The sequence below is a fragment of the Pseudorasbora parva genome, chromosome 13 (genome assembly GCF_024679245.1).
Source record: "Pseudorasbora parva isolate DD20220531a chromosome 13, ASM2467924v1, whole genome shotgun sequence".
Taxonomy (NCBI): Eukaryota; Metazoa; Chordata; class Actinopteri; order Cypriniformes; family Gobionidae; genus Pseudorasbora; species Pseudorasbora parva.
Window position 1 is genome coordinate 35525931 of NC_090184.1, and position 20090 is coordinate 35546020.

General features: G+C 37.4%; 1 protein-coding gene across 14 annotated transcripts in view; it reads right to left on the reverse strand.

Moving 5' to 3' along the window:
* Positions 1-20090, reverse strand: part of LOC137039041 (voltage-dependent R-type calcium channel subunit alpha-1E) — a 185961-nt gene that overhangs the window by 27489 nt on the left and 138382 nt on the right. For 13 of the 14 annotated variants that reach the window (XM_067414182.1, XM_067414188.1, XM_067414189.1 and 10 more), the window contains 14 exons: positions 19003-19106; positions 17361-17476; positions 16753-16806; positions 13359-13448; positions 12949-13158; positions 12742-12854; positions 10897-11009; positions 10637-10768; positions 9421-9490; positions 8747-8864; positions 7899-7966; positions 7721-7812; positions 1684-2514; positions 223-485 (listed from right to left, as the gene is read on the reverse strand). In XM_067414182.1, the coding sequence (XP_067270283.1) occupies positions 223-485; positions 1684-2514; positions 7721-7812; positions 7899-7966; positions 8747-8864; positions 9421-9490; positions 10637-10768; positions 10897-11009; positions 12742-12854; positions 12949-13158; positions 13359-13448; positions 16753-16806; positions 17361-17476; positions 19003-19106 (2374 nt within the window). The remainder of the gene's footprint in view (positions 1-222; positions 486-1683; positions 2515-7720; positions 7813-7898; positions 7967-8746; positions 8865-9420; positions 9491-10636; positions 10769-10896; positions 11010-12741; positions 12855-12948; positions 13159-13358; positions 13449-16752; positions 16807-17360; positions 17477-19002; positions 19107-20090) is intronic. The other variant, XM_067414184.1, reaches the window with a different exon arrangement.

The window sequence follows — 20090 nt, forward strand, 5'->3', positions numbered from 1 at the left end:
CCCTCTTAATTCCTATGTTAACAGTAGTCCTAACTTTGTCACCCATGGTTTTTCCATTTTGGTTTCTGATACAGAAAACATGCTAATGGCCATGTCTTTGCTGGTAAACAAATTTCTTGGCTCAGCTCTACCTAGACCAGCACCAATCCAGCACTAATCAACAGCAATTAGTCTAAGCTGGTCTTATCAGTAGGATTAGCAGGGGTGCAGGGATGCTCAAACCTGTGATGGAGGTCAGCTCCATGGATGGCTGAGTGTCGGTGACCTCTATCATGATGCTGGTGTTGAGGGATGACTTATCCTGATTCAAGGATCCATGGTTGTTATTATCCATCTCACCGGCACCCAATGTGGCCTTTGGGGACTGCTGAAGTGTGCTCTCAGTGAGCTGTAGAGTTGCAGGTTCTGAGTCCTGATGTGGGTTTTTGCAGGGGGAATTGGCTTGTTTTGGCACTGATGATTCAGAGTTCTCTAGTTTGTTCTGCCTGTGGAAGGGGAGAAGTTAATAGCACAATTTCTCTTTCCAAACTCTTAACAAGTAATACTGGGTACTACTTGGTCATAACTTAGGTATATTTTTAATTCATTTAAGCTATCACTAAGTTGTGATGTGAATATAGCTGTTCAGTCATTATGTCAATTTATAGGTAAACCTGGAAGGCCAATTTGCTAGTTTTGTCAGAAACTGTCTTGAAGAGTTTAGTTCCAACTTAACTCAACAAACCTGCCAGGAAGTTTCAAGTGTGCTAGTAACACCTTGATTAGCTGGTTCAGGTGTGTTTCAGTTGGGTCAGAGCTAAACAGTGGCCCTCCAGGAGCAGGACTGGACACCCCTGGGCTAATTGCTACAATGATCAATGATGTGAAAACACACTGATGTCCTCCAACTAATATGCCCATATAGGTCATTTGTCACTTATCTGAAATATGACCCATAGGAAAGTTTACTTAAGTTACACCCAAGTTGCGATAACAGGACACTTTCATTTTAATGCATTGTACCCTTTTATCTGCGTCATAATTTGGGTTATTGTAGCTCAATTAATAGAGCAATGTGTTATACAATAATATGCAATCATGCGGTTCGATCCCAGGGAATGCACATGCTCAGTGTATATGCACAATAAATTCATTTCCAACGCATCTGCCAATGCATAAATGGAAATGAGATTTGCTAAATAGAAATGAGATAAATGGGTAAGTGACAATGTAAATTAAAAAGTCCACACTTTACATTTAAATGATTGGTAACGGCAGTCACGTCATTTTGTTCAAACGCAAATATATGTCATAATAAGGTGCTTGCAAAAATTACCTATAGGGTCATTTTTTTAGAGGAGGACAGTCTCCTTTGTAAATAGAAACCTTGACATTCTTCTTAGAGAGCTCACACAAATACACACAAGACCAATTGAAAACAGCCACCACTCCTGAAGAATGACTAGTACCATAACACAAACACAAACATTTTTCCATACTTTTCCAAACGGCGTAGGAACCCTGTGGTTACCATGGAATTCACGTCTGTTCTGCAACATTGTACAACAATTACATGCAATTACTTTCTTTAAAAAAAATTGTGCTGACCCTAAACTTTTAGGTTGTAGTCAGTGTATATAATTTACACATTTATATAAATCAAAAAAGGGCATATAAAACAAAACTAATAATTAAACAAATCACCTCTGTTCAAGCACTCTGCCATCTGGACTGATCTCTCCATCATTCTTTGATTCCTTTTTATCTCCCTCATTCCCTGGTCTTTGTTCTCTACTGTCAACACCACCATCTCCCTGTTGTGTCTCTTTTCCCTTGGCATCTGCATGAGATTCGCGGTGGCGTGGGCGTCGGGGTCTGGGCCCCATATCAGCGGTCAGCGTGTCCCCCATCGCAGGAGGCCTGTACTTACGGACTGCCCGCTGCCGCCTGTTACCATTCAGTCTAGGGCAATGGTTGTTGATGTCTAGAGTGCCCTCGGGTGAGGTCTTTGATTCAGATGGCTCTGTTAGGGGCAGATTCAGCGTCACTGGGGGTTCAGGAAGGGATATGTCTGCAGGCATTGGTGGCTCCGGTATTGGAATAGCTAAAGGGGGTTCGGGGATAGAAATGGACAGAGATTGCTCATCCAAAGGCATGTCCATAGGCATGGGTGGCTCTAAGGTAGCCTCCGGCATGGTGGTGGTTGTAGTAGTGTCGATGTCTCTGAGCTTGCTGTCAGACGGAGATATCCCAGTGGTCCGATGGTGAGGGCAGCCAGGTGGTCCATCATGCTCTTCACTCGGGCTGCTGAACAGGATCTCACGGCTGGACATCTGCCTGTGGCGGCGCAGTTGACTGGTCCTCTGCTCCCAAACTGACATGGTCAACCTCCTCCTTCTCTCTCTCCTGGACATGAAAGAGTTAGAGGCATTGAGTGGACGAGCATCAGCCAGACTCTCCGAATCCTCGAAGGAGTAGGCCGCACGGCTCCGGTGAATTGCACGCTTCCTGTACAGGTAGGGCCTCCTCCTCCTCCTGAGGAAAAAAAGAGAGGACACTCAATGATGTGTGGGAAAAGAAAAATTTCAACAACCATGCCACAACAATCATTTACATTACCTTATCAATCATTAGCAGTACAAAGCCCTTTCTAGAATTCTGAAAAGACTAGCTCAGTCCAGTGGTTCTCAGTTGGTTTTGCTTTAGGACTCAATATTACATAGGACATTAAGTGAGACCTAAATAAATGTTTAGCATACAAAAATAAACAAAAATGATAATATGATTAATAAAGGAACATTAGTTAATTTTTTTTTATATATTATTATATTATATTATATTATATTATATTAGCTTCTAAGAAATGTTTATTTGAAGTAACTAAAAACATCCTTAACATCAAAGTATAAATGGAAAGTATAAATATTACATATTACATACTATAAATAGCTGTTTAGACCCAACAATATGCAAAATCAACAGATATTACAGCAAACCTAAACATTACAATGTCACGTGACTGTCCCGGAGCCCTGGAGGGCAAAACGCCATAGAACTCCACTGAAGCACGAGCACAAGCACGAGCACTGTAGCACAAGCCTGTCAAATTTCCATCTTAAAACAAAAATATGTGAACAAGATGCAAGACAAAAGCTGGCAGTGTGGATGCCCAATCGGCATGTGCGGCTCCCACTCTGAAAACATACGCATTTCTTCTGCCCTGCCAAGACTGCTTGTGTGTGTGGTGTAAAGTCGGTGTTATACGACTCTGGCGCATCCTCCAACTCCGGCCAGCGTTCCTTATCTCTCCCACCTGCCATTTCTACACGTGACATGACCTGCAGGCAGCACTCCACTTTTACTGTCTTTTACTTTTTTTACTGTATGTCCACACACACCTCTTATTTCACGCAAAAAGGACACCCACTGTCTGAGGTAACATACGGGCACGAGGCTACATTGCACATGCGTCGAACTGTGCAATGCACACGCTCCAAACGGACACAAGTTTTTGTACCGTGCCACCCTTAGTATACAGCACCTGCTGTAGTTTTTAAATAACTAAAAACAGCAGGACTTTCTAAAACATTTAACGTGACAAACACTTTAGGGTGGGTTGCACCAATAAGGATTCAATTAAGCAAAGTTTAACGCTAGTCTAGGATTTGTTGATATGGGTTTTTATTTTAAATTGAGCTGTCGCACCACTTCGTTTTAAACTTAGATTAAAAATGCAGTAAAACTTAACAAGAAACCTTGTGTTGGACTAATATTCTGTTTTCATTAGCCTGGATGCTAGCCGAACTTAGCCCGGCCGACGACGTATGAGGTCAGGAAATTTGGTCTGGACTCGATCCATTGTGGAGCAACTATGCTCGAACCAATCAAATTGCCAGGGCGGGCTTTATACGATGATGGACAGGTGATCAACAGTAATATAATCCTCCACGTCACCAACGAGCGTTTAACGAAGAACTTGTTCGTATATGCATTTACCTTTACTATTTCTCTCAAAAATTATGACCATGTTGGTAAGTACTCATGTATCCTTAAATAAAAACACCAGCAAAGATTGTTTAAACTCATCTTCTTTTTCTACTCCTTCCAGCGTGCGTGCAGCTGAGTTCTGTTGACAATGATAAGTCACTCAAAATACTTCACTTACTCTGTTGCTCTGATTGGTTGTAGGTCTATCCAATTGAGTGCAGAGGCATTTTCGCCCCCCAAAAAATTACAGCCCAATGGATCAATATCAGACTCATATTCTTACTAGAATCTGAATATTCCTTTCCTGTGCAAAGTATGCATCATCAATAAGGTGTATACTGAATTTGGTTTGTTAATATCACTGTCTATTGTCTTACAATACAAAATTGTAAAAATTACTGGCAGGCAACAGAAGATAGCCTTGTTTTGCCCTCCAGGTGGGCGTTCCTAAAAGCATGTGATGTCACGTGAAAACTATGAATAGCAACACTTGCTTTTAGTTTAAAATGGTTTCAAAATGTATTGAGGTTCTCCTGCTCTTGGCAGCCAATAATTCATTGCACAAAACACAGCTTCCACCAAGTTGAGAACCACTGGCTTAGAGCATTGAATTTAAAGCTGGTTCACCAAGAACATTATATTGGCTTAATTAAGAAACTTCTGTTTTTGTGTGACTGGTATTCATGGTCCAGCTTGTAAAAACAGCAGAGATGGAAAACAACTGGATAGAGTTGCGATATAAAAGTGAATAACAAAACAGCGAAACTGGAAATAGAGTTGATTCAGAATGGAAAGAGAAAAAAGAGTGAAATATCATAGCAGGAAATCAAATTCCAACCAAAGATTAGACTTGAAAATGTGAAATCAGACATTTGATAAAGATGGCAGAACAGAAAGCTTCACCCAGATTAATAAATTAGGCGGTGCTGAATGTTAAAATTGAAATAAACAGACTATTACTTACTGGCACTTGTACTCTTGTGAGGTCCGTGTAATCAATGAGCGATTGGTTGAAAACAAGACATTAGTGCTTTCGAGAACAGGGACAAAACAAGCCAAGCATCACAGCCCAAAAAGTTAATTGGCAAAAGTCCAGACAAACATATTGCTCAATAGTATTTCAATGCTCTATTACAGCCATTAAATTTTTTTTTGTTTTTTTTACATTTAACATGTATACTATTGTTGATAATAAATTAAAGTTAAAGTTTTAAAACAAAGTTTTTGTTTTGGGCTATGTAACAAGGCAGCAAAGCGTAACATGACAACATGATGGTAGATATATTAGAAGCAACAAATACAGTATTTTGGAACATTTTGAAATGCTGAGACAGTAAGAAACATGGCACAGATATAAGACATATATAAATGGGATTCATATGCATAAGCACACAATCAGAAAGAGATAGCACCCTGATTAATTTAGTAGTCAACTAATCATTCATATGCATTTCCCAGGTATGACGTCCATAATTGTCATGCTAACGGAAGACATGCATTTATTTCTCAGTTCTCGTCAAGCACTTTCGGACATGCTTCAACAGCCCCTGTTTAGTTTTAAAGTAAACATGCAAAATTCAAATGCCACAGGCCACAATTTCCAGTCGGAGTTCACTGACAACCAGCTCTCACATTATCTCCCAAAATGCAGTAGAGAAGAGACCCTGTGGTATTCACATCATACCAATTTGTTCTGACAAAGGCATGGCCTCCATTGCTTCATATAGTGTTTTTGTTTTTTTCAGTAATTGTCCAGCAAACATTAAAGTCTCAATATTGACAAAAAAGCCTCTTTTCTATACAATAACACTCACCACAAACATTTTTGATTAGTTATTGCAAATTGTGAGCATGCCCAAAATAATAAAAATATATAAATGTATATATTTTACAACAAATGTTTACACAGGGTCCAAATATAACACATGCCATGCACCAAATGCAAATAAGAACTTGCATTTGTGTAAAATTTGCCAATGGCCAGTAACTATAAGAAATAATGTATTATATTGCAATTCAATTCAGGCATAAGTCAGTGTCTATAAATCAAAAATATACAAACTATCTACTAAAAATATCTGACACAATTCAAGTGTCTTCTAAAAACTTTAATCTCAATAGGGAACTTGCCATGAGAATTGTATCTACAAGGCTGGGATTAATTATTTTTCTCCAGAACTCCATGTGGTGACACATGGAGCCACAAAATGACAGAGATGGAAACTGACTCATCGTGACATGATGCTGTGAGTGACACAAGATGCTGTTTGCGCTATTTGCCACTAATAGGCAAACAGCTAAATAGATAAATTGTCAAAAGGACAATATATATATATATATATATATATATATATATATATATATATATATATATATATATATATATATATATATATATATATATACATATTCATGACTGTTAAGAAATATGTAACTAATCTTTTTTCTCATATTACTCGCCATAGGCAGGTGTAGCAAAAAGTTAATTTTGGATCCTGCTTTTACATTTCTTGACTGAAAACTTTATTCTGGCTTAACTTTTCACCCTTTCTAGTCGCAGCACGTATTGCTACTGGGTTCAGAAAGAACCCTATATATCACCTCCAGCATGAAACAACATGTTTGTAGAGGTTTGAACATTCTAACAAGAACTTCAACTATTTGATATACTCACTCAAATAAGCATCAGCAAATCAAACTCACTCAAGTCTTGTTAAATGTATTTTGCTATTAATGAAAAGCAAATGTGCAAAGGTGAGCTTCTAAAGTATCTATAATCAATCAAGAGATGTAAAGGTGATTGGATTATAACTTCAAGGACGCATGTCATTCCATCTTGCACATGCTCAACTCCAGGAGTCTGACATCACATCCATGCAGTGTTAAGTTCCCAAAATCACAGAACGATGCATCTGTGTGTGAGCTCCAGTTATACAAACTTTCATCACCCTTTTCAGACATCTGATTCAATTTATATGTCTTGAGATTAAGGATAGATGGATGCCTATTATGTTTTTGCCAACTAAATAACATACGAATATATATCTTGGCTGACCAATGTAAAGGCATTAAAACTCTGTAATTCTCCTTTTGATGTGAACAAAATAGTCTCTATGACAACAGAATAGACTCATCCCTGCAAAGACCGGGAAGCTTGCCGGTTGCTATGACAACTTGCTGTTGATTTTGAAGCAAATTATTGTGCTTTGAGAATAAAGAGCCCCAAAAATCCCTACGCAATCAACCGAGAGCACATTGTGTACAACCCTCAACAATGGTCTCAAGTAACTGCCTCTTGCATACTAGCTGGAAAAGCAAAGCCATCAAAGTTTTAATACTTGTTTCTAAATTACTCTCATTCAGCAAAAATGTGGAGACTGCCATTGAATCAATTCAAACTGGTTCAGAATTAAGTTAAGTTTTTACATATTTTAGCTCAACAACTGTGTAAATTTTGATTTGAAGGGTACTGAGTAAAATAAATATTATGTAAAAGTAAAGTCATCATCAGTTCCCACTGGCAAACGTATCAGTAGAGTTTTGAATCTAGCAAGTGCATCCAAGTCAATTTGACCAGGTGTTGAAGCTGGAAAGTCCTACAGGTATATTCTGGCAGATGTGCCAATTTAGATATCTCCGAAACCAGACTAAAAATATCCCAGACATAAGACTGGTGTTAGTAGTGTTAGTTGGTATATTAGCATCTCTGTGAGAGGGCGAATGCAGCAGGCAAGGGTGTACTTGGTTCACTTACTCTGAGGACATGAAAGAGGACATGGGCCCAACCTCCTTGGCTTTCTGCAGGGCATGTTTCTGATTAAACGCCTCTTCCTCCTCCTCTTCATCCTTTGGAACAGAAAGGCGTTATTCATTATTCAACTGCCTTACAAATCCTTTAACATATAAAGCTAAAAGAACCATGCTGGATATACCTTTGTGAGCTCCTGTGCATTGGCCAAATTGTCAACAGCGATAGCCAAGAAGACGTTGAGTAGTGTATCTGACAATTTTGTCATGGATTTTATGCAGCAATACCTGCCAAAACTAAGAAGACTATATATTCAAAACATCCATATTATAATACGAGGAGAGACTTTAAATTCAAAATGCACTAATCTCGGTTAGAGAGTTTAAGAAAAGCTTAGTTCTTTCATGACAACTCATGTAGCTGCTGCACATATAACATTCATTGAATAACCCCTACAGAATACAGTGCAGAATACAGGTGGAGCTGGGGAAGGTGGAGGGTTTTTGAAAGCACACTGCAGACTGCTAACAGCAAACAATGCCAAGTATTTTGAATGTTTGAGCAGCAAGCCCACTGGCGTCTGATGTCACAGCAGCTGCGTTATGTAGAACACAATGAGATCAGCCCGTGCCAACTAGAGTTTCATGACTTGTATTAATGTAAGGTGAAAAGCAGAGCAAGTTGCTTTTTGATTAAAGACTATGAAGGAAATTGTAGTGATGAATCTTGCACAGTAAGAACAGCAATGTATATTAAGGAAGTTAACCCAAAACCAAATTTTGATTTCATGTAGACTTAAAAACTGACCTTCAGGCTTTCAGTGAAACCCTGAACAACAACCCCTCAGAGAACACAAGTGAAACAGCTCTGAAATTGTTCAAATTAAATCACAGCCACATCTTGAATTTTCAAAGCTTTTAACCTTTGTGCACCAGACAATGAGTAAATTAAATTCTGCATATGCCATATATCAGATAGCGTAGAATATATACTAGATTGGAGATGGATAGAGAAAGAATAAATGAAGGATACAATTTCCAAACAAAGTCAGAACAATGAAGTAGACAGATGACCACATCCCCGACTTCACTCCTCCTTGAGAGCGGATGCCATTGTACATGACTTCATTCCAGTCCTCGCCAGTAAGAATCTAGAAACACAGTGAACTTATTCCAGGCCCACGTGGAATCTGTGCCTGAGTAACTCGACAGAAAGCTCCTCATATTTTCACACAATAGAAACACTCAAATTTGACAAAATCTTCCCTGTGCATGTTTTTTATGAAATATTTTGACTAATTTGATAATCCTTTCAGCTACCAATAAGTGGAGTTCCAATAACACATTTTACCACAAATAAGTCCATTCTTTTTCAGAATTACACTTATTTTCCCACAAAACTACCACAGAAACAAAATCTAATTCAGGAATAAAATCGAAAAGCAAACATTTCTTAGCTTTAGCCTAATTTCAGGGTATTTTTTTCTGTGTTGGACTACTGTATATTGGTGAATTTTCATCATTAATAAAGGGATGACAGATTCCGTTTTGCAACTATGTTTTTGTTCTTGGTCTGTTCCAAATGTCCTTTTTATCTGTGCATTTAAATCTTGGTCTAATTAATTAGCCTTCCTTCTAAGCCATTTTTCACTAAGAAACATCCAGAAACATGCATTGTACTCAGATTACAATTGAATGGAATCTTACTTGAAACACTGTCATGATGGCAGCTGGAAAAGTGTCAAAATTAGTTGGTGTGTAATCTTCAAAAATGAACCTGTGGAGAGAGAAAAGAAAGAAAATGTGACATCTGGGTGTAAGCCATTTTATTCAATATGTGTCTGACCAGGTTACTGAATTATAGATTATTTGCTTTTTGCCTACTAGAGAGCTTGATCTATTTTCTATTGTTTTGCTACACCTGTCATACAGGGTTAAGGTTCCACTTTAGGCATCATATTTTTGCATGAAATTTGTTGGCATGTTTAATATAGTGGACTGAGAATTTGAGTAGTTGAATCTGGAGCGAAGCAAGCTTGGATTTTATATTGTTATTGCATATGACATAATAGGCAGCTCATAACTAGGGATGTGCCTGAAGCCGAATACCTTATTCGAAAAGGCACGGAGAATGGGTTCAAAATGAATAACAAAATAATAGGAAACATATTCGGCAGAGAACACTCCTCGTGTTTGCTAGATAACAGGTGAGCCAGTGGATAGCACAATATTATACACAACCCCCTAAAATCACTACGCAATGATGAGTGTGAAGTGAATGAGTGCAAACTCTATGAATAAAGAGAGGACATTGTGAACGTAAATAAAATATCCGCATTGATGTCTCTGCGTGGTGCAGGCCTTGAGTAAAATCAACTAAAAAACTACATCATATTTTCTAATATGTAATATATCTATTTAAATGTTTTTCCTTGTACAATATGATACACTAATGAACGAAATGAGCAGATCACGGTTGCAAATAAAATAGCTATGTTGCCGTCTCTGCACATCTATTTAGTTGCCCAAAGCACAACGGAGACCACAGGCTCTGACCATTCAAAGATATTTAAAGAAAGTTTATAATTATAATTATAAAGAAAATAATTATTTTATCAGTTATACAAGGCATGTTTGTAAAACAATAACTACAAATTACAAACTATAAATTACAATTAAAGCCAGCAACCCAATTAATTTGACTAACTTCTGGTTAAAGACCCGCCCACTTTCGGTTTGATCCTAATACAGATATTAATTATTTTGAGATTGTTACAGATACAAATACAGACATGGATACTACTCTGCTGCACAGCCCTACTCAAAACTACAGGTGGTGTAGCATTTAGATATTTTTCAGACATAAATCCAAATTTTAAACTGTCTACAGGGGTCGTCTGTGCTCAGACAGATAAGATATTACCTTCCACCAAAGAGCTGCATGCCCAGAAGTGCAAAGACCACAATGAAGAGGAAAAGCAGGAAGAGCAAACTGATAATGGACTTCATGGAGCTCATCAGAGACACAACCAGGTTCCTCAGGGATGCCCAGTACCTTAACAGCACATAATTGCAGCATCTCAACTTCAACATGGGAACATCCAGAACTGAGCAATAAACAGATTATTGCCCTTGGAAGAGGCAAACCCATTGGGCTGTTATTTCAGGCAAGCTTGCACTTACTTGGTGACCTTGAAAATTCTCAACAACCGCAAGGCACGCAGAACACTGATTCCAAAGGATGTGCCAGGTCTGAAGAATCCCCACAGCACCTCAAAAATGCTGCCTACTATCACCTGGAAGGAATTCATGAATTTCACCTCTTTGTACATGCCATTTACATGCAAACATACTGTATAAAGGTGTAGTCACATTAGCAAAATTTCTTCAGAATTTCATAGATAAAAAGGGTCATTGTCTGTTATCAATAGTGTAGCAATATATGGAGCACAACTCACAAACCAAGATGCCTCCTCATAGTTCATGCGATGATTTTGTGTGATCAACCTGAACCCGCTGCAAAAATGTCATGGGTAAATCTTTCGCCTTCACGCAAAATTCCTGATCGTACGGATTACTAATAAAAATCACCAGCCATAAAATGGTAAATGTGACTGCACCTTAAACATTTATTTATATTCTACTCTCTGAATGTATTATACATGAACACATATTTTGTTCAGTTTGTTTTACAAATTAATTAGGCAAGGTAAGGCAAGGAATTACACATCAAGACACATTTGATGTGGGCCATACAGACATTTAAGTAATTCAATAATTCACTTGAAATTAATTAAATGATTTACTTAAAACTGGCTGCGTTTCATGTTAACTGTATGTTGATGATGATATTTGATCACACAAGTTTCATAGTTATCAAACAGATAATGGGATATGTGCTCATGAAAAGTGCCAGCTGCAAACTTTCTGATAAAATTAAAGATTAGCTAAGAGAATCATTATATATTAAGTGGCACAGTCCAGAACTAAAACTGAATTTGAATTAAAGGGTTACTTCAGCGATTAGCATATGGCTTTGTATCAGTAGAAACCCTGGAGTATATTCAAATGATTGTGCTTCCCCCCCTCATATCCCCCTGAGACAAGAGATTTATGCATTTTATTTCTGTAAAAATTCCTCCGATGACGCAAATTGACGATATTTGCGTCATCGGAGGAATTTTTGGCCAAAGGCTAAAGACTACAGCCAGCAGAGGGAGCCATTTCCGCATGTTTTCAACCCGCACCTGGGGGATGGGAGATCACACTCACAGCTCAGCTCGCAGCTGCAGGCATTCGTGTAAACGGGCTATGCTGAGCAATGAAAGTGTTTTAACTTTTCAAATGTATTTCTATGAAAGTTAAGCTTCCAAAGGCATGAACTGAGAACACGCCAGACTGAACACGCGCTATGAATGTATGTCACTAGCGCGTTTGCGATTACCTCAGCTCTAATCAGGAGAGTTCATTCAGCTCATTCATGATGGTGAATGTAATCTGACTCCTGCAGTTAGTGCAGTGCAGTGCAGTTCAGTATTTAATTGTAGTTTCTGTTCTCCAACTCAGTCACAGTAATCCAGTAGCGGTGGTTTTAGGAGTGGCCCCACAGGGCAGTGAAGCATTCTGGGAATTGTTGTCTTTCATCCCCATGAGACAAAAATACATTTTCTGTCTTTTCTCAGTCTAGAAGGCACCAAATTCAAAAATAATTTCACATTTCTACTACATTAATGACCCAGTTTAAATACAGATTCATCTTCCCAGCGCTGAAGTACCCCTTTAAATAAAGCAACATATTGATATTTAGTGCTGGGTCCTCAAATTTACATTGTGCCTCCAGTGGCAAGGCTAACTTCAAAATAGATCAAATAAGATCTAGTTTCATCTGAGCTTAATTATTTGCATGTCTTTTATGTTTTTTGATTAAAAAAATCATTTTTGGAGTCACCAATTTGATCCTCTTTGACACTTACTCTGTTACCTTCATTTTATATGAAATATGGGAAGGAAGACAGAAAATGCACTTACTCCACAATCAAAGCAGTTGAAGGATGAGTGGAAATAAAGTCTGGGCCCGAGTCCATACATCTTCAGAAACATCTCAGTAAGAAACAGACCCAGAAACAGGAACTCTGCATAGTCTACAATAGAAAGGAACCAGTTTAAAGTTGACTCTTGATCATGTTTGACAGCATATGCATAGCTAGAAAAGTTTAATTTCGCTTGTGGTCTTACAGAGAAGACTAGACAACCACTGAGGCTGTTTGTGATGCACGATGGCTACACAGAGAGTGTTGAGGGCCACCAGACCCAGAACGGTCCAGTAGAAGGTGTGAGTCTTCACCATACGACGAATGGAGATCCGTAGCATGCGTTCTTTCCGTTGGAAATAGGATGTTGGTCCTCGTTTAGCACTGCGTATGCTGACTCTGTTCAATGGCATCCCTGATGAACAAAACAAATATATAAGAAGTAAAACAACTTAAAAACCAATTTTGTGCACTCCTGAATGATTATGGGTAATATTTCAGCTCTATATGAAATTGATCTGAAAGTTGACATGCTGGTAAATATGCACCTTATTTTAAGGGTCAGGGCATCATCTAGACAAGATATGAAGGTGAGTTGTGGAGGAAGCCACTTACCTACAGACGAGATGTCAGCATACTGTTCTTCTGGAGTTCTCCGAACATCATCCACCCCTCTTCTCTTTATGGTGGTGGCTCTTTTTAGCACTAAGAACAGAAGTACCAAATAATTTATCTTATTATTACCTTGTTATTAAATTGATTTACTCCTAACTTTTTTCTATCCATTAAGCAAATTCACCATAAACATCCAAATATGTTCTGACTGGCAATGATTTTGCTGTGCATGCAGAATTGTAGCTTTCAGTGGCGAAAGAAAAACTAAATTTTGCCGGAAACTTGTCTTTCGAGTTTCTTTCAAGTTTATAGGTCCCATTCTTCGTGTGTTTTCGAAGCTTTGATTATATTTACAGTGTGCAATATAACATGAGTTCATGTTTCGCGTGTAAAAAAACACAGTATTTTTCACACAATTTACTTATCTGTACAGCACTGTTTCCTCTGTCCTAAAAACGGCCTGATGATTTCCTTGTTCTATAAAGTCCCTCCTTCAGAAATACGTAACGAGTTCTGATTGGGCCAGCGCTTTCCGTGTTGTGATTGGACAGCAGCTTAGCGCACTTTGCCTGGAAAGGTCCCGCCTCTTACCATAACGGGGAGATGCAAGCGTTGAATGCGCGCTCTTCTCCACGTGGGAGAGCAACAAGACCACGGCCCCTTTTTTGCGTGTTCTTGTGGGCGGAGGGTTAGTCAACAAACGGTTCTAGTGACGTCATTACATCCCTGCACTTCCTGCTGTAGTCCAAACCGGCCGTTCGCTGTAGGCTTTGAAAGGGAACTTCTGTTAAATAAAATATCTCGCTTGGCATTGAACTTTGAGCTTTATAATTTTACAGGTATTATTTATGCTCAAACAGCACCATTACACACTAACTAAAGTTTGAAAGATGGAATCGCGAAGAACGGGACCTTTAAGGAAACATCTTTTAGAAAGAAAAAAAAATCTTAATTTGTGTAGGCTGCAATATTAATAATATCATGTGATTTGTCTATTAGAAATGCACATTTGACAGTAGCTTCATTTGGGATGTAGATGTAAATTTATTTTTAAATATTCTGACAGTTTGAGTTAGAACTCTACTTTTATTAAAATTAAACCATATGTCATAATTTTAGATAATGATAACCATAGGTAAAACCACACATGTACCTCACTACCATGGCAAAATGTAACTAGATGTTTTATTGGTGGGTCGCTGTACAGTGTAGACCAGCTAGTTAGAGTTAATACAGTAAATCAATGTTAAATTATGGTGATTTGTAGATTGAAAAGCCTTCTAACTGGATCATGGCACAACAAACAGAATGTCAACACTGTTTTATGGTTTAAAATAGTTTAAATCCACAGACAGCCATGTTCTTTGGTGAATTCAAAAACTTCTAACTGGAGCTCACAGCGCTGTTTAGTGGTTGTGTAATCGCGATCAGTCAGCGAGTAAATGTATCTGCTCTAGTAAGCTTGCGCTGCACTGCTGCTTGAACCGAGCGGATAAATGGTCCGTGTGGTGGGGTTCAAATGTCTAGCTTTGTTTAATTCCGCTTTGGGTGCATTAACATTATATCAAACATTTATCAAACTTATACTTGTATAATGTAAATGTATAATTGTAGCGAGAAAAATTATATTGCGATAATTATCCTCACTGTTTCATGATACGCCTGGTCCTTGCACACGATATAACAACTGTACAGCTATCACCCTGTTAAAATCTATAATTTTGTTCCTAAGTTTTTATAGAATATAACAGGGTAGACAGCAGCAATAGAACGTTTCTCAATTTAATCAAATCCTCTAGTCTAATAGTCTGCATTAAAGGAGGAATTGAACTGCAAAGAAAGCCGCATGTTTTATTTTGCAGTTGTCAAGGCAACAATGAAGTAAATACATATCCCTGCAATCACCTTTTTTCTTTTAAAACTCTCTTTAGAGTGTCATCCGAATACATATTGCTGTCAAACCCCATATACAAGGGTAAGAATAGATCTCAGCTTCTCCTGATGCTCTAAAAATGGTTTTCCATACAGCAGCAAGGTTTTTAAGACTATTGTCTTAAATGGTATGATGGGACTATTACACTTACAGAAGAACAGCAGGGACATTGAAATAGGAGTTCACCATGGTAACTGCCTGTTTTCCATTCACTCAGCCTCTGGGAAGCTGTCAATCACCATTTAATAAAAAAGAAAAAACTATTTTGATTCAGGGGAAAACCTGTCGCCTTATGCAGGGTTCGGATGTCATGCAGTGGGTTTTCGCTTCACAGATGTATGCCATAAACAGGATCATGGCTTTTTTTTTATTGTGACATAAGTCTATTGAATAATCCCAGTGCCACTTTATAGGACCAGGAAGGTTTTATGCACCAGATTGAATAAATAAGTCGTACACAGGCCCTGTTTGGGAAACCCGCATCTGCCCGCCCTGTTATCCTACAGTAGCACTAACTTAATTCCATACCCAACCCAACTGACATAAAGATTGCGAACTGAACTAAACTGTACCTACATTAAATCATGTATTTTTGTTTTTTATGTAACACAAGCAATTAAACAAAAAAATTGCATTTAGATGCAACCCAACTCACACTAAAAAAGATGAGAATGTGTATCCGTCATGTGAACAATACAAAACTTTTGCCTACATCATGTGAACAAACTGCCCATATGAACTTTTTTGAACAAATGTGCAAAAATCACACCATAGTGTATACAGACACTTAGAGGTCTCCATAAATTAAAAGAATGCATAGCCAAATATGAGCCTTTACAGTCATTTAATATTTGTGATATTTTAGTAGATTCACTCTGTATTTAAATACGTTTGTCTCTCACGAAGCTCTGCAGTGTATACATTGCCACTGGTCCTCTGCAGCATGAAAAAAAAAACTTTTATTCAAATTTTGAAAAGATTATTTGTAAAAAAGAGAGCACAGAGTGCTCCGTTTATAATGACTGAAGCTGTCAATCACTTCAGTCTCACCGTAATTGGCTAAAATGCTCAGTGCTGCAAATCGCGTTGTAATTAGAAAACTTTAGACTAAAGAGCATGAACACTAATAAGCATGGGACTGTTTGAAAGCAGCTGCCTATCAGTGGGTACCGAATTGAGTTGAAATAGTCATGGACGTGCCTATTAATTCCCGACCTGCACCACACATGACATTGTAAATCTTATTCCACCCGTTATATCAAATAATAGCATTTTCCCTGCCCTCGTGCAGGGCTCTGATAAATTATGAAATCTGGAGCAGAGAACGCATATTTACTACTAGTGTAAACTGTGGTAGGGTGTTCAAAATAATCGCATGACCCTGACACATAATGAAGAACTGCATCCCACAACCTACGTGGGAAAATGAGAGAGAAAAACAACAAAGGTCAAATATCTCACCATCTAAAGCAGAAGGTCCTGAATTCTTGCTCTCCTCTGCAAGCATAACCTCCTCTGCAAAATAAAAAAATGAATTTAAATTCGAAACAAATTGTGCACACAATAACATCTTATCATTTAGGGTCATTCAAAATTTAATTTAATCCTGGATATTAAAAGTTACACAAAATTAATAAGAAAAAAAATCCAGGTCACTAATTAAATATGCAAATTTGTGGAAATGATCATGGCAACTTTTTTTAAAGGTTATATTTTTCCTGTTTCAAGTGAAGCACATCATTCTCAAATAATCCTGGAGAACATGATTATCAGGTTTTATACCAATATGTTGGACGCACAGCGCTTATGTTATTATAAGAAGCAGGTATATATAACAATACATAATATATTTTTCACTTTAGCTTTTTACTTAAATTGTTATACAGATAATATAATTTGGTAAGAAAAAACTGCAAAATAGATTTGCATGCTTTTCTTTCACAAGTGTGTCTCGTTTGAACAGTACTCAGCATTCGTTGTAGAATGGGCCGATGCTGTGGCCCATTGTTTTGACAGATTTTATTTACTTTATTTGTTTTGCATGGTGCATTTGCCAGCTCAGTGTGTACCTGCACGGTCGATCCAGGCTCGATATCCGTTGAGCTCCCTCTCGATTTGCTGCTGTCTCCTGAGCTTCATGAAGGCTCTTCGGTTCTCCACTCGCTCACGCTCTTTAGCAAACTCCCTACATGAGTCAACATCATACAATTACCCACACATAGGAGAACCAGAGGGATGAGACACACTTCATTTATCAAAGTGTTTCACCTGCAGCGTGAAGGAATTGAAAGGCATAAAGAGACGGAGGCTGTGTCCCAATTTGCATAATTTTTTTTTTTCATTTTTCATTTTTCTTATGGCTTCAACAGAAGTACATTTCATTGTCACTGTTTGACATCAGATTTAGGAAAATAAAATAAAGTGAACAATCCCCAGTCCCATGAAACACTGCTAATTACCCAATCGATGTCTCTACGCCCATGAAGATTTTCAATGTTTGCATATCTATGTATTATATATATATATATATATATATATATATATATACACATATAAAATCAGCATTAATAAATTATTTGTTTTACATTTTTAATTTAATCTGTGGTTTTTAATTTGATTTAATTTGATTATACTGTAAGTTTGTAGTGTTGTGATTCACCTCATAGCTGATTGGCTTCGTTCATTGCTTACAATTCTTTAACAAAGACTTTTTTGGTTTTTTTAATCCAAGTGGGAAAAAATGTATGGAAAAATGACTTCCGGAACCAGCAGTGCTGAAAAAAGGGCCAAGCACTGTTGCACTCTATGCTTACAAAGGCTACATTTATCTGATCAAAAATACAGTAAAACATGTTATTGCAAATTAAAATAATGGTAGCCTATTTGAATATATTATAAAAAGTTATATATTCCTGTGATGGCAATTTTCTGCAGAAAATTACTCCAGTCTTAGGTGTCGCATGATCCTTCAGAAATCATTATATTGTGCTGATTTAGAGCAGTAAATACATTTATGATGTTAAATATTTAGTGCAGTAAAGATATGTTGTTTTTTTAAGTTAACATTCACCAAAGAATCCTAAAAAAAATCCATCCCAGTTTACAAAAAATATTAAGCAGCAAAAAACACTGATAATAATAAGAACCATTATTAATAACTGAGCACCAATAATAATTGATAATAATAACAACTGAGAAGAAAATCAGCAAATTAGACAACGAATAAGACATTTCTGATTGATTATGTGACACTGAAAACTACAGAAATGGCTGCTGAAAATTCACCTTTGACATCATAGGAATTAATTACATTTTATATTATATATTATTAAATTACTACAAAATATATATTTTTTAAAAGTGTAATAATATTTAAGTACTGTTTTTACTATATATTTGATCAAATAAAGGCATCCTTGGTGAGCAAAAGAAACTTTAACATAAAAAAAAAATACTCAATGATAGTAAACTTTTAACCGGTAGTGTATGTGAACACATAGTCAAAGTACAAAGAGAGATGAAGATAAAGAAAGGGAAAGAGATAAGGTCGCTGTGTGTGTAGTAACTTAATCTTACCTCTTATCTCTAGAGATGAAGTTAATACATTTCACATTAACCTCGGATAAAACTCATTACCATGGGTCAGCTCAGACATCAGGTTAGATGTAGTGTCAGTTTGTCTTAGAGCTCATTGAGGAAAACCGTACTCACCCTGAAAGGACTCCTAATACCAGATTCAACACAAAGAAGGAGCCAATTATTATTAGGGGAATGAAGTAGAGCCAATTCCATGTAGAGCCTAAGGCATCGTTGGTCTGTGCAAACATAAAACAGGAAGTGCACAGTTCTTAAGCTTCAAAACAAAGAAAACAATACTTTTTTTGCAATATTATAATGCCTATATAGATTGCCCAGATAGAAAAGGTCTGAAAACCATAAACCCTGCCCATGTGACGGTTCAGCGGGGCTCTACTCTGCAATGAATAGGGTGTGATCACTGCGTGGGAAGGTGGCATCATTGCCCAGCTGAGCTGAGAGGGTGTTCCCCACATCCCGACGCAGCTGCAACAGCTCAGTTATGAGTGTGAAAAACAAGTCAAACTGTGGCAGCATGACTCGCGTCAACATGTATGACGCTACATGACTGATTAAACAATCTGGACTTGGAATTAATATTATTAAAATGTATTATTGTATGTCAGAGCTGATAGCATTGTGGACAGCGCACATGGTGTGGTTGCACTTCGTATCTCGGCTTGTGGTAGGCCTACTTTCCGATCCCATCCTCCTATCTCTCCACAATGCTTCTTGTCATGTCCATACTGTCCCATGCAATATTTAAGTAAGAAAGTAAGTATTATTATGCAATATATCTGTAGTTTTTTAAGTGTTTTTTTTGTTTTTCATGTAGAATTGATCTATGAAAATAGAAGCTGTATTTTGAAAGGAGGATGACCAGACAATTTGACCAATACATTTCCAAATTAATTTAACAGACATTCAAAAGTTGAAGATCATGATTTTTAAAATAAACTTTAAAGTAATTGGTCTCACATAAGATGAATTAACCCCTCAATCTTCTGAATTTGAGGGTGCTTACTGTATATAAGCAATATAAGCAATATTTTCTGCCAAAGATAAACAACAAATTATATTCAAAATACAAGCAAACTATCTTAGCAGAACCTCAAAAATGTGTGTGCCGAAAAATAATTGTATTAATAATTGTAATATATTTAAGCTCAAGTGATGTATCACAACCCAAAAGTTAATCACTGGTCTATTTAGTCTGACATCTA